General features: G+C 41.8%; 1 protein-coding gene across 1 annotated transcript in view; it reads right to left on the reverse strand.

The window, feature by feature from the left end:
- Positions 1–956: 956 nt before the first annotated feature.
- Positions 957–15,721, reverse strand: part of dpy19l3 (dpy-19 like C-mannosyltransferase 3) — a 50,905-nt gene continuing 36,140 nt past the window's right edge. The window contains exons 17-19 of the mRNA XM_084046934.1: positions 9,275–9,407; positions 6,170–6,328; positions 957–4,941 (exon numbers count right to left, since the gene is read on the reverse strand). Of these exons, the coding sequence (XP_083903060.1) occupies positions 4,741–4,941; positions 6,170–6,328; positions 9,275–9,407 (493 nt within the window). The 3' untranslated portion in view covers positions 957–4,740. The remainder of the gene's footprint in view (positions 4,942–6,169; positions 6,329–9,274; positions 9,408–15,721) is intronic.

Here is a 15,721-nt window from a genome sequence, read left to right on the forward strand (position 1 = left end):
TGTTCATTTTTTAATAGGTTTTCACAGCGGCAGCAGTCTACCAAGAGAAACGGATGTGTTTCGGCATGTCGGCCTAGCTCAGCGTTTCAAACTATTTGTTGTCAGGCTTTATTTAAAAAAGTGGAGACCTTTAAAATGAAGTCATTTTTGCCAAAAATGTCACATAAAAGGGACAAGGACTGACAGATACCGATCTCCATATGTGGGCATATCAGTCAGATCAGCAGTGTGGCGTAGGTGTCACAGTTTGCACTTATTTCAAAATAAGAAGATAAAAACTAAAGGTTGTTTCGTATATGTGGACAATCAAAATGCGTTAGAAATATTTTATTTGCATGTGGTGTCATGATCAAAATCAATGTTCATATGCCACACTTACTATCAAGAAAATAAAAACATCCCACTTCATGTCAGAAAGGTTGCCGACCCCATGAGTCATGTTCATCAGAGAACTCCATACTGTATATGGGCACAAAAGGAACACAAACATACAGAAATCTCAGAATATGTGCATTAATAAAACATTGCATAACTGTTCCTGAACCTGAGTACTTGTTATCAATGGATGGCTGGCAGCATCTTGGAAGCAGGAGTGGGAGACTGCTGAGCTCACACAAATCCATCGTTACATCTGGGACCCGGGAGATGGCGTCAAAGGTAAAGACACTTTGAGAAAGCCCTTAGGATTCACTGGTGCCTTTCAGTCAGTGAGGGAACCAGGTATCTTCGATGTCATAATTTGGTACCACCAACCAAATACTGACGTCAGCTGCCTCTTTACATATAAGGCTCTGGCTTATTTTTTTAGTTTTTATTCTCGGTCATCCCATTTCTGACACCAATGTGAGGACCGGGATGTTTATCCTCAGGAGTAGACATGACAATGACTTTTCAAAGGAACTCTTTCTTTATTTGTGACATAGCACACAAACATCAACTCAATACAAGATGCATGGGGAAAAGGAGAGGGGTTGCGTAACACAACTGAACATGTCTCTCATGCATGACACAGAAGACATAACAGACGAATAAACAAACATTATAAAATCACCAAACACATAAATCTCAATAACTAATTCCCATTACAAATAGAACACAATAAAAGTACAATAAAGCAATAACACAGCACTCCATGTGCCCTGGGATTTACTGGTAAATCTTCTCCTTTAACCACCTGGGATGCTACAGTACCTTCCCCAACAAAAACACACCACCATGGATTACGTTAACCATCATATTAACCTTTTGAATTTCATGTGAGAAAGTTAATGACTTCACAATTGTTCTCTGAAAATGAATTTTTTTGGCACTCGGACGGCCACCGCAGAGTCTAGGGGTTTCGAATCCACTGCGGTGCTTCTTTGCATGCTTTTTGTTGTATAAACATGACCATGTATGGTTGCAAAATTGTATCCCATGGAGAACAAGCAGACAGTGTAAGCAAATAATGGATGAATGCAAGGATCTATTTAGCAATGGTCAGGAAAATGCGTTATGATTTTGTGCACAAGTTTGGCCTACCTCAAAACAGAAACGGCCTCACGGCCCCCCTGTTATGTTTGGCACCGCACCAAGGGATGCCCGAACCCCAGGTTTGGAAACACCGGACTAGGGTTCATGACGGCGCACATTGTAAGTCACTCTGTATAAAAGCATCCTCTAACAAATGCCTAAATTGCAATTTGACACATATTGATGACTCAGTACAGTAGGCCTACCATCTATCTATAAATTGCCATTTCCATTGCTCTGAGAGTGAGTGTGATTGATGTCTCTCACGTCCATTGCCTGAGTAGTTATCAACCCCAACAATCTAATACTGATTTGAATTACATACACAGTAAATTAATGGTTCATTTCCTTTTCATCAAGAAACTCAAAATGAACTGCTAATATCAATATGTATGGAAATTACAATCTCACAAAAAAATACATTAGTACACCCTTATTAGACAAACATAATAGAATCACTTCCCTCTCAAATAAAGCAATCAGAAATCTCTTAAATTAAACATCCAATATCCAGCCAGAGAAAAAGAACAAGCAGCCCTACTCGACAGTGATACCACTGGTATGCATTGCAATGAGGCCATGACACTTCATTTTGGCTTCAGTGCACGACTCACCAACAACTTGTTGGCAAAAGCTGCACAGCTTCTTTCTCTAGGTGTAAATGTGTGCACATGTACGTGCGCGTGAATATCAAGGCAGGGTCTTTGACCAGGGTTTGCCCTGTACTGTTTTATTCCCCTCTACACCAAATCTCTTTGCTGAAAATAGCCGATCTACAACATTGCGATGCGCTATACACACCGGCAATTATGCAAATATACGCAAAATTCGGACTCTGTCCTTATAAATAAAAGACGCTTTTTCGCTCCGCGAAACTGATGTGGAAGCTTGCATTAACTTTATAAGGTTTTTAAAAAAAAACGTATTATTCGCATAAAAAAAAATCGCCCCCGGTGTGTAAGGACCTTAAGGCTGTAGATCCGCTTTTGGGGGCAAATGTTCCCTCCAGAATAGGGATGCTAGGATTCAAGTGGTAAGTGGACCCATGCAGGTTTAGTGACAAGAGAAAAACGAACAAGAGGTGTGGAGTGACTGAGTGTCCTTAGATAATTGCCTCAGGACATACCCATAATTACAGACACAACTCCAGTCTTTCGATCACCGCTTCTCCTCTCATCCCCTGCTCTCTCCTTCCTTCTGTCATTCCTTTATTAAAGCAGAGAAAATGTTGAGGTGCATGTTGGTGTGCCCTTGTCTTTCCACCTTTGCTGGGAGTTTTTAGTCTCTGTCTCCACTCGTTTCCTAACACAAAGCCTTGGTTTATTCAAGTTGTTGGCCCCCTTCTGCTCCCTTTCAGATTGAATAGTGAGGAAGCAGGATCATCATTAGCCAGCTGTGATTTCCATGGCACAAACACTGTTACACACACACGCGCAAGCACGCGCGCAAGCACACGCACACAAATGAATAATGTAAGGGTTGAGACATAGCACACATGAGGAGGGTTTTAAGTGGATGAGGTCAAGCAGATACAAGGAAAAAAAAGTGTACCAAAGTAATCACAACACCAGTGACAAATATCAATTGGCTGCTTTGGAACCATTTTTACGGGAAACCACACCCATTTAAGCACCCATCGAACCCATTAAACCGTGGCAAGAATCAAACCTAATGGAATTATCTTGGATTTTCTTTTCAGGGATAACTGATAATTTCTCTCACAAGGGAGCTGACATTTTTGCCAACTCCAGGCTGAGTAAGCCGAATGACCAAAGAAATGTAACTTGGGATTGCTATGTGCCAGAGACAAGGAATTTTGTTAATTTTGTTAACCCTTGCTGAACAAGTTCATCATTTTCAAATGGGAATTCTCATGGTAATCATTTGCCATCATAATACTGCCTTTTTGTACAAATTGCCAAGCACCAGCCTTTTAAAAGCTTCTATTAGTTACTCACATTCATTTTTGATAAAAAAGTGAAATTGAAACTGAAATTGTTTCAGGGGGAAAAAACACCAAACACTGTTTTAGGCAGTAAAGATAGCAACGTGTTTACCTCCTCAGGAAACACTTTTATTGAAAGTATCTGATCTGCTGGCATAAAACACAGGCTTGGTAGAATATAGTCAAAAGTGTGGTCAAATCAAGATCCTACTCACCTCTACTTGTATAGAGTGACCGATATGGCAAGATGAGATTGTCACAGATACTTCCCTCCCCCTTAACCCCTCTATACTTAGTAAACTAATCCTTAGTTGATTGGGGTCAGCTCTGTACTTCCGCTATGTTTTCCCTCTCCGCCAAATCTCTAGGCCGAAAACAGACAATCTACAAGTTCACAACCCGTCGCAATGTGAGCTTGTAGATTTTCTATTTTTGCCAAATGTTCCCCCACAATAGGGATGCTAGGGTTCAAGTGGTTAACCCATATGGGCTCACATTTACATGTTTACAGACCAAAACTTATAATAAAACCAGGTAGGCCTACTCATTCATTCATTCAGCCATTATCCAGTTCAACAGGCAATAGAGTTAAGGTGCAATAATAATAAGTAGGTCACAGATGCACCCTATAATGTTACATTTTAAACATTGCATTTATAAAACTGTATCAAATTACAGTATGTAATTTTTTTTACGTGAAGTGATTTCACTCTTTTTTTATGTGATATACAGTATGTGTCAGATGCTGGAAATAGATGACTGTTGTGTTTGTTTGTTTTAAGCTGCAAACAAGGCCAATAAAGTTTCTAAATGAAAGTTAAAACAAAGCAATAACAATTTCACATCTGCCATGAAGAACCAAACTCAGAATTGTTGTGTAACTGAGTTACCATGCCTGAACAATTGACCCTGGTCAAGAGCCTAACAACACAAACCACAGAGAGATGGTGGGGGGGAGCTTAGTAGTTAGGGGAGAGAGAGTTAGCTGGTGGGTATGTTTGAACATAGAGCAGCCCACAACTAAGAGTCTCCCGCAGGTGTTTCCACACTATGAACCTTATAAAGCAGCCTAAAGCTGAAATAGAGCTGGCCCAGATTCAAACCCCATAGTTCAGAGAGAGCAGGGAGTGAGTTTAAAACAATAATGCACATGATCAAGGCCGGCATGGTCTAAATGCAGGACACAAATCTCCCTCCTCCTCTCCTCTGTTCTGCTGATGTATTATCTTCTCTCAAAGCCTTGGACTGTGCAGTAGTCTGTAAACTTCTGAAGCCCCATCCTGCTAGCGGGCCTGGTTCGGTTCTGCCATGGTTTTGGCTTTCTTACGTTTCTTCTTGAGTCGGTAGACGTGGAAGGTTTTGTTCTGGAATGTTCTGGTAAACAGGGCGGTGTATGCCGCTGCGTCTGTCTTGATGGCCTCGCAGAACCGAGGGTGAGAGGCCGGAGCTAGGTCTGGATCATTCTCCCCTGGCCCGTCCATGATCTGGTGAAAACAGAAATAAAACAAGGACAAAAGCTATTTTTTTGTACAGCACATGCTTTACGTAAAGCACAAAACCACATAATAAAAACATAATACTGTAATGCATTTAAAATCATCATAGAAGGAATAAAAACCAGGAGGCAAAATTAGGTCAGGATGTAGTTTGGCTTTTACTTTTTCTCACACTATTCAGATTTGTCACGGCCATACAGTATGTAGTCCATGTTGGACTTTAATCCACGCACCAAAGGGAATTGCGTACTGGTCAAGCGTACAACTGCGTACAACTCTCTATCATTCTGTACTGGTACTAAACTCTACACTGTACTTAAGACGTTGATGATGATGATTATGTTCATTATTTTGGTTCTTTCAACCTGCAACACAGTACTCAAAACACACCTCGAAATTCAGCATTGTATAAAAAAAGGAAACTTTTAACATACAGTAGGTGGCCAGTGACTTTGACCAGTTTACGGCACATTCTGTTGGATTGTGGAAGTTAAATGGTGGATTTGAGGATAGGACTCTATATGAAAAAATATCAACAAAACGCATCGCATTCTGTTTGTGTGACATGCATGATGCAAAGGTTTTGAAAGTAAAACTGGTCAAAGTCACTGGCCACCTACTGTAACATAACTTTTTTTCTGCTGTGCTATTAAAACATTCAGAAGCAAATCCTTTCAACACCCCTACCAACCGGTGCTTAAACATTCCTGATCTCAGGGTTTGGGAATAAAGGTCTGGGCTGACTGGTGATAGATAGATGGACGCAGGCACGCACGCACGCACGCACGCACATACAGACACAATGTTAAGTATTCTGTGCACTGCTCGTGCCGATACCTTTACACCTCTCTCTCGTGGGCGTGCAAATACATACACACAGACATGGACACAGACGCACATTGAATCTTACACCTAATTTAACCAGACAGCCAGACTGAACCACCTACTAGAAATTCTAATAGCCAGTAATCCATTTTTAGAATGAGAATCAGGAGTGAGTCAATATGAGGGGCATGTGGTGGGGTGAGAAAAGAGTGACGCTTGAATGAAGACGTTCATGTGCACAGTAAAATCCTCCAGTGTTCATTTAACTCTGAGAGTCCAATTAACGCTCAGGATTTCACAGTGTAGAGTCCCTTGTGTTAGAAAAAATACCTCATACAGAGAGCTTCTGCACACACGCAAACACACAAAAATGGCTGTAGGTTTCACCCACATGTCCATTAGCGAGGTCTAGGAGATCTCGTAGCCGGCAGCCTCGTGCGTGTCTCCTCTCGTAGCAGATGCTGTCTTCCAGGACGACGTAGTCCGCTCCGGCAGACCTCAGCACACTGTACACGTCCTCCGGGGCCCGCCGCGCGTACACCTGGTACATCTGCTCCACACAGAACGCACAGTACGTCAGTGGTGGAAGAAGTACTCAGAGATATTTTTTATTTTTTTATTTTTTAAACATTTTTTCTTACTTAAGTAAAAGTACCAACACCACAGAATAAAAATACTCTGCTACAAGTAAAAGGCCTGTGTTCAAAATGTTACTCGAGTAAAAGTACAAAAGCATTGGCATCAAAATACACTTAAAGGGGCTACACCATGAATTTTAACTTTTTCTTCATTTTTGTGCGTTGTTGGTCTCCCCCACCTCTCTTCTGTTCCAACAAATACCCGACTTCGAGCATGCAGGCTTTCACAGGCTATCTGTGGTTTTTATGTAAATTGGTCTGCAAACAGTCCGTCAGATTTGTTCCCCCTGCCTACGTCACGTCTGGGAACAATTCCTCCCGTTTTTCAGTCTAACCAAAAAAAAAAGTTTTTTGTTTTTTTTAATTTTTTAAACATTTTTTCTTATTTTCTTTTTTACTTTTTCCACACTGAACCAGGACATAACATGCATACAAACTGGCTCAATAGCGCCCCGTGTCAAACAGGACAATGTGGTATTGCAGGTGAAAGTGCTTTATAAGCCAGAGAGAAGTTAGTTGGAATGAGTATATCTGAGGCTTGATTTAGGCTCAAACCTTTTGAAAAACGTTTGAGGGACATAAACAATATGATATTAAATATCATTATTATTTTTTAAATTCATGGTGTAGCCCCTTTAAAGCACCAAAATTAAAAGTACTAACATGTTTGAAAATGCCAGATCTACAAGCTCACAACACGTTGCGGTGTGACGCGTTGTGAGCATGTAAAGATCTACTATATAATAATTTATAACATAAATTATTTGCAGATATTATCTGCCAAGTAACTAGTATAAATAATTGTAGTGGAGTAAAAGTACAACATTTGCCTCTGAGATGTAGTGGAGTAGAAGTAAAAGTATTGGAAATTGGAAATACTCAAGTAAAGTACAAATACCTAAAAATTGTACCAAAGTACAGCACTTGAGTACATGTACTTAGTCACTTTCCACCACTGCAGTACGTGCATAAACACTGATTTGAGACTCAAGCGACAAGTGTCTTACAGTGTCTGATGGGAAATGAACGTCCATACATGCTTTTAGAACCATTCACCATATAATTATGTATTTGCCTTTCCTTTTTTCTCCTTCCTAAAGAGCAGTCCGTTGCTGTCGGGCAGAAACCTTGTATCTCCATATTTCAACTTTTCCTGTTTTCTTTGGTAAACGCAAGTTCTACTACGTCGTACAAGAGCGTCACACGAAAGTCATGAAAATAGCTGATCTACAAGCTCTCAACCATTTGTGATGCAACACGTTGTGAGCTTGTAGATCGGCTATTTTCACTATTCAAAAGATTCTGAAAGTACGAGTGAAAGTTGTTAAGTGTGTCTGTGGGTTTGATAAATATTGAACCAGTGAAAAGTATTAACAAGACCTTGTGACTAAATAATAACCACATTGGATCAACTGGAACACAGGTTTTTTTTCCATTTCCTGAAAAGTAACACTTTTGGACATACAAGGTTTTTGCCCGACAGCAACGAGACTCTTAGAACCTCCATTCCCACCTACTCAGCCATGTCCAATTTTGTAGCAGAACACTCCATCTATTCTTGAACCTCATCCATTTTCCCACTGATTGCAGCGTGCCTACTGCACTGTGCAGCAACGTGTGAAATCACCTCTGAAAGAAAAATTGCATTAAGAGCTAAGGAGAGCCAACAGGGTTGCCTTAGCTTGCGGCAGATTCCGTTTGTAATTTGCTGTAAATTAAGCCTTGGAAACAAGCTAAAGAAACATTATTTAGCCGGTTACAAATCATTTATTATACACTCCCGTGAACACCATTGTGCATGCTCACGCCCACCCACACCCCCCCCACCCCACCCCCGCCCCCCACACACACACACGTACGCACAGATGTACATGCACGCACGCACGCACGCACACACGCACGCACACACTTTATTACGGCTCAAACTGATCCAATAATCCGTTTTGCTTTCTTGTGTAATTACAAGTATGACATAAAAAAGGTCCTGTCCATCCCTTCTCTAAAAGCATGCCATTACACTATGACACTAATGATGTTTTACAGTTCCACTTTTTTTCCAAACAGAAAGCATTTACATTTTATGTCAGGGGATCAGATTTGATAACCATGATGACATTGTCTTCCTGCACGTTTGCATTAGCCTGATAGTCTGCTCTGTGTGGCGTTGGCGCCTATACGTCACACCGAAAGACTTAAGAAGACAGACAGACAGACAGAAACACAAACCAAAAGACAGACAAACCGACAGACTGCCAGACAAACCGACAGACTGACAGACAAACCGTCACACAGACAGACAAAGCGACAGACAGACAGACAGACCCATTTCCAAGGTTATGTACCTCTTCTTTCTTTACATTACAAAACAGTGTACATAATGGGTGGACACCCATTACATTCAGTGCAGTGTTCTACCGTTCCCATATTCATTCACATAACATTGTCTGCTACCTCCCAAACCCGCGGAGGTCATTGGCCCCATCTAGAACCAATCCCCAATCTCTGACACAAGACATTAGTGCATGCCTGAATGAGACAGATGGCTAGCAGAAGCATTATGGCCAGCTCCACTTAGCTATTTAAGATGCTGAATGGAGCTCTTCCAATGCAGTCCTTTGGCTGTGCAAAGGATATGAAACATAAAAATATCCCAATTATAGAAAGGAAGTTAGAGCATGTGCAAATATCTTAATGGCCAGCTCTGGAAGGTAGAAAGTAAAATGAGGAAGGAATGAAAGAAAGGAAGGCCAGAGGGAAAGAAGGAAAGAAATAAATAAAGGAAAAAGGAAAATAATGACAGATGTCGTGTAAAACAAAGAATTGGAGGGAATTGGGTGGAAATGCTATGGATACTGTACCTCTCTGGTCCTCTCTCTCAGGGCCTGGTCTTCATAGTGGGGGTGGTTGGTGAGGACTCTGCCTGTACACAGCTTGATACCAGCGAGAAGCTGCATGCTTCCTGCAAACACTGCCTGCTTGGGGGTCTTTGAACTGAGAGGACAGAGAGAGAGAGAGAGAGAGAGAGAGAGAGAGAGAGAGAGAGAGAGAGAGAGAGAGAGAGAGAGCAACCGTGTTATTCTTGACGTTGGACACTAGAATATGCTGTCATTGAAACAAAGAAATATATATATATATATATATATATATATATATATATATATATATATATATATATATATATATATATATATATATATATATATATATATATATATATATATATATATATATACACGGACTGAAAGACCAGAGCCTATTCCAAATGACAAAGTTTACAGTCCAGCACACATTTTCCAGTGGATGAGTGGATCATACTTTATCCAGAAAATTGTAATTTACAGTAATAATGTTGAGCAGTAATTAGTGCACGTGGCAGTTAGGAAGTTTCAGCTTTAGAATCACCGGACATTGAGTGTGAGATGCTGATGTGGTTAGATGCTAAAACAGTAAAGTCTGTTATTTTAAGATAAATGTCGACAGATATCGTACAAAAAGTGTCGGAGGACACTGAAGCATTTGTGCTGAAACAAAGTGTCAGGAGATGTCTTTGGAACAAGCTGTCATCTGACAGCTCTCAGCTGTCATCCCCGTGGTAACCAGCTGAATGCCTCTAGCTAGTCTGTTTACCTTGAGGAAAAGATGGCTACATTCTTTGGCATGTTTGATAACGAGAGTTCCCATTGCCTTGGCAGTGACAGAACACTTGGTCCAACAAACAAATGAAAATGTTAAGACTACCTACCAACAATGCAACTTTTGACAGTTCTTTTTCATGTCATTCTTGTCAGACACTGTTGACAGCATAAAACGACTTGCTGCTTATTTTGATAGATGCTAGTTGCTGTGCAGATGTATGTTGGTCATGTTGGTCATGCTATGTATGTTGTTCTAGACATACTGTATCCTGGTCGACAGATGCATCCACAGAAGTATGTTATTTACCTAGAATGTTGTTAGACACTCCAATCTTCCATTTTGTAATTTGTTCTGGATAAGGGCATCTGCTTAAATGCCAAAATTGTAAAGAGCTCAACAGTGAGTTTCCGGAAGAGAAAATCCTATTCATATTCTGCATAGAGGATTTTATTATGAGCGATGTCATGGAGAAATACTCCACTACCCACAATTCTCACTGGTTACATTTAGAATAGATTGGTGGAGCTCGCTGTTATCATGGAAATGTTGCATTATGTCAGCTCTGAGTTTCTGCTACCACTAGATCCCATAGCCTGGAGGGATGGTCATCATCGTCAAGAATCACTACACAGTAAGTCAACTGTAGCATGTTACAGACAGACTCGTATCCAACGAGCTGCCAAGAAGCCTGTCATTCAACCATTCGAACCAATCGTCAAAAACTTAGGGGAACGCCCCTTTATCATTCAAACCAATCAAAAGCATGGTAAAAACTCCCCCAACACTGTTGTCCCACACACCTCAGGGTGACCAGCCAGCCCAATCCTCCCCCTCCCTCTCTGAGACTGGAGGCCTGGGCTGCTGTCTCAAACGGCGGAGGCACATTTCCACAGATTTGCCAGCCAACTGCACCTTCGCCTCCTTCTCGGAGACCAGAGGCCTGGGCTGCTGTCTTGACTGGCAGCCCAGGCCTCCCCAGGGTGACCAGCCAACTCCACCCTCCTGCTCCCTCTCAGAGACCGGAGGCCTGGGGCTTGCTGACCTGGCTGGCAGAGGTTGCTCCCTGGGCTTGGGCTGCTGCAGGGGCAGCTGCCGCAGAGGAGGCTCGGCAGCTGGGTCACAATGGTGGCTCCTTGGCGGGGTCGCTAGCCACAGGCGGTTGCTGCACTGCTTCCGCACTCTCAGTTAGTTTAACTCAAGCCAGGTGTGACTGCTTAAATCAACCCTAACCCACCCTACACTGGGATACAATAATCTGTGACTTAAAATGAATGTGGAGGAGTAAACCATCTTGCATGGTTGCACTGACAAAACCTGTACAGACATACTGTATAAACACCTGGCACAGTCCAGTTCTGTGGTAGTTCCTGCTACATTTTGCAATTTAGCTCACGCACGCATGCACGCACGTGCACACACACACACACACACACACACACACACACACACACACACACACACACAGACACAGACACAGACAGACACACACACACACACACACACACACACACACACACAAAACAACAACTAAAGTGTTGTGTTAACCTAGGGGCCACTTTAATCTAAACTCACTCCTATACTCGGAGGAGCAGTTGCCCATTTTGAGGCCTTGCAAAGCTGATTGCATGGCTACACATCATGTGCATGGAGATTGCTTGTCGGAAAGATGACTGTCACCTCTTGCAGGACATGCATGTGACACTCAGGTTTCTTTTGACAGGAGAATGAATGTGCTCAGCACATATATACGTAGGATCATGCCATGGATAAAACAAACACACACACACACACTGATTACCTCCGCATTGAAATGATTAAAAACAAATCTACGTTTCTTCCTCAAGGACCTTGAGTCTGTGTGACCGAAACGTTGATTAAGTGGCGCGCGTGTTGCTTTCAATTTATCCTCAATGGGTCCCCACTGTGCCAGGATTATTGATGCTAATTCTTGTACTTGTCAGGCAACTTTAGGCAACATGTGGCACTTCAGAGTACAAACATGCTGTAAATGAAACCATGTAAAAACGGTGTAGTAACCAAATAAATATGGTTAAAAACCAAGAGTGAATATATTAATTAATTGATTAAAAGTATAACAAAAAACATGAATAAAATTGGATAAAAGAAATGAGAAATCAACTGCACCATCTGACATTAAAGGAACAAATCATATTTGCCCAAATGTAGCATCACAGTTGTGGTAAATGCGCATAGTGCAAAGTTTAGGAACTGAGATTGCAAACTGCCCCAGGATAAGTTCTGCTATGAAAGCGTAGGGATGGAGAATAGTCTCTCAAGCCAGACTGTCAACTCACACAATTTTCAAATGCTTCTGTCAAACAGTCAGTGCAAAGGAAGCTCTGAAAATGTGCCGCTTCTGTTTAGTCTTTGCAGTTGAGCAAATGTGTCTAATGTAAATCAAAATAATCGAAGCCTATATACTGTAGCTTGCAAATAGGAAATGGAATGAAATGGGAACTGAAAAATACAATTCTGAATCTTTTAAAATATATTTTCGTGAACGGAAAGGACGAACAGATGACAGCTTCACTTCAGAGGGTGTAGTTCCAGACTCTATATAGCATTCAGAGATTGTGGAATAGTTGTCTGGCTATGCAAGACTAGACGGAGAAGTAAATAGATCGATTCTAAGTGAGGTAAGGCTCAATCTTTTGATCTTAGTAGCAACAATTGTGTGCGGTTTCTCTTTTACGGTGGTTTGGCCATACCAGACTGTGATAGAAAAAAGTTACGACTCAGTAGATTCAATAGTAGCGTGATTAAAAATAGTGCAAAGTATTTTTTCTGACACCAAATTTGTCTTGAGAAAAATGGTCTTAGATAAGCTTAGCAAAGAATGGTATCTGTATGTAATTCCCTTTTAAAGAAATTGGAGAGAAACTTAAATGATTGCCTCCATTATCATCAGAAAAATTGACATTTTTATTTAGATGACCTTCAAAAACAGTATTCAAAGTTTGGGTTGTTCAGGCCCCTCTTAATTAATCCCAAGTGGTGAGATGGGGTGTTTTGGGGTCACTCAACTATGATTACCGTATGCAGGAAACTCAGCTTGTTGCCTTTTAATTAATGAAGCAAAGTAAGCAGTGTCTATACATACGTGTGTGTGTGTGTGTGTGTGTGTGTGTGTGTGTGTGTGTGTGTGTGTGTGTGTGTGTGTGTGTGTGTGTGTGTGTGTGTGTGTGTGTGTGTGTGTGTGTGTGTGTGTGTGTGTGTGTGTGTGTGTGTGTGACTGGACAAGGTCTTGTTTCAGGGCTACTAGATCCCACTATGTGGCCACTCAGCAGGATGGCTGAACAAGGATGATAACTAGCAGACATATCGACCTAGCCTGGCACGTGGAACCTGCATTTCCAAGGGGCGAATTAAAAAAATGCCCCATATTTGCATGCTGGGCACTGATTGGTGCCCCACAACTTCGGGGGCAGGGAAATCCAATCACAACCGAGCGGGGCCAGACCAAATCTGCCGAGTGCTTTTTTCTATTTTTTTGCACTAGCAGATTCGTCTGGTTTCCAGGCTAGGAAACTCTGCTTGTTGCATTTTAATTAATGCGCGCACGTGCGTGTGTGCGTGCGTGACTGGACAAGGTCTTGTTTAGGGGCTACTAGATTCCACTATGAGGCCACTCAGCGGGATAGCTGAACGAGGATGATGACTAGCAGGCATATAGACCACTAGTCAACGCACCCCTGCTCTCCCCGTGAGCACCCCTGTGAGCACTGTATGTGTGTGGGGTCACGATTGCATGTGGGTTGCATGTGAAATCATGAAAGTACAAGTACATATGTATGCTCCAGTGAATGTGTACATATTCGTGCCCATTACCGTGTCTCCGTGTGTGATAATTTGGCCTTTTGACCTGCAATAAAATCTCTCATTCTCTCCCCCTCTCTCTTGCTCTGTGGGTGGGTGAATTTAATTACCCCCATCCCAGTGAGAATCGTCCACCTTCTCCAACCTGATTTACATTTAATTTCACATTTATATTCTAATATGTAAATGCCAGAAGGCACTGGCATACACCCCACTGACATTATAAAAATGGTATAATGTCATTAATTTATAAGGTACACGGGGGAAGAAGACTCTCCCTCCATCTTTGTACACATTGGCAGGTTTCTCTACTGTGCACATTTGCGTGCATAAGGATGCGCCTGTGTCCTTATGTCTTAAGTGTACTGTATTAGCACAAGCATGGCAGTTGGTGGCAGGTATGCCTGCACAGAAACAAATACATGTGTTAATTTAACTCTGAGGACCCTATCTTCCGCGACCGGCGCTAGAACTGATTTCTAGCGCTATCTGGTGCTATCATTTCTTCCCCACGTGCAACTCCTTTACACTCTAGATTACTAGATACCACAGCGTTGTGTGCCGAGTTTGCGAGTGTAGGAGTAAAAAACATAAATATTTTTCGTGCTCAAACGGCAGATATTATTTCCAAACAATGTCGTGAATCATAGCCTCTGCCCATTAACCCATTAAAACCGGGAAAGAGGCCTGGACGGCGGGCGTAGCGGTCCAAGCACCTAGACTGCTGCTAATGCAGCTTGACAGCATGTCGCCAGTTCGAATCCCGTTCCTACCGACCTTTGCTGCGTCTCACTCCCCATCTCTCTCTCCCCATTTCCTGTCAGTCTACTGTATTCTATCAAATAAAGGTAGAAAAAGACAAAAAATGTAATCTGAAAAAATTAAATAAAATAAACCGGGAAAGCACCTGTCATTTTTTATTTTTGCGTTGGCTATTTGCGAGCTTGTACACCTGCTATTTTTGAACATATTTGAAAAACCTAGACATTTTTTGAAAAATGTTGAATGTTTTAGAAGGTTTGAGAACTACTGATTTAGAAGGCATTTGTAGAATCGGCCTCAGGTCCTAATGGGTTAAATGTCCAATTGGAGCTCAGAGAGAGAGAGAGAGAGCGCACATGGATGCGCATGACGAATATGTCGTCCTCACACCTAATTCTCAACTAATACCAAATTTCACATAATCCGCAAAAGTGTGACTATTAATTCCTTGTGTCAATTGTGTTTGTATCACCAGTTAGGCTAATCAAAGACAATGATTTCTGCTGCGTCCTGCGTTGCGTTCACTCCTAACCACACCACGCTGTTCAGTTACATTAATTCATCCTTATCGCACGCAATTCTGAACCGATTGCTATAATTCTATGTTCTCTGTAATCATCAAATTCGGTGTTAATTCGGTGCATAAAATATGTATATATTTTATTACGAGTCATGGAGTTGATACCATCCATTTACGTGTTACATGTGCTGTTTTGGTGAGCAGAGATATTTTGTTCCCCCCCGCTTCTCCATTATATCACATTATTATGCTGCTAGATTTTAAGCTTGCGTGCTTTCGCTGAATGCTGCAGGACATAGCTGCTGTAGAAAAGCTTTCTGTGAGTCTTCTGATCTCCACCCTTAAGGAATGCACCTACCGTGGGTGCAACCTGTTCAAAAGGACAGCCGACACTCTGATTGGTTTGATTAATGGAACGCCGAAAACACACCCACAGTATGAATAATCCAGGGCCGTTTAGCGCCAAGCGCCGGTGTTGCACTTGTCGCTAAGCACATTTTAGCATAAGTGTAAATACCAATATTGCACTGGACACACCCCCACGGCGCAA

Source organism: Gymnoscopelus microlampas (genome assembly GCF_963454915.1).
Source record: "Gymnoscopelus microlampas genome assembly, chromosome: 1".
NCBI classification, from domain to species: Eukaryota; Metazoa; Chordata; class Actinopteri; order Myctophiformes; family Myctophidae; genus Gymnoscopelus; species Gymnoscopelus microlampas.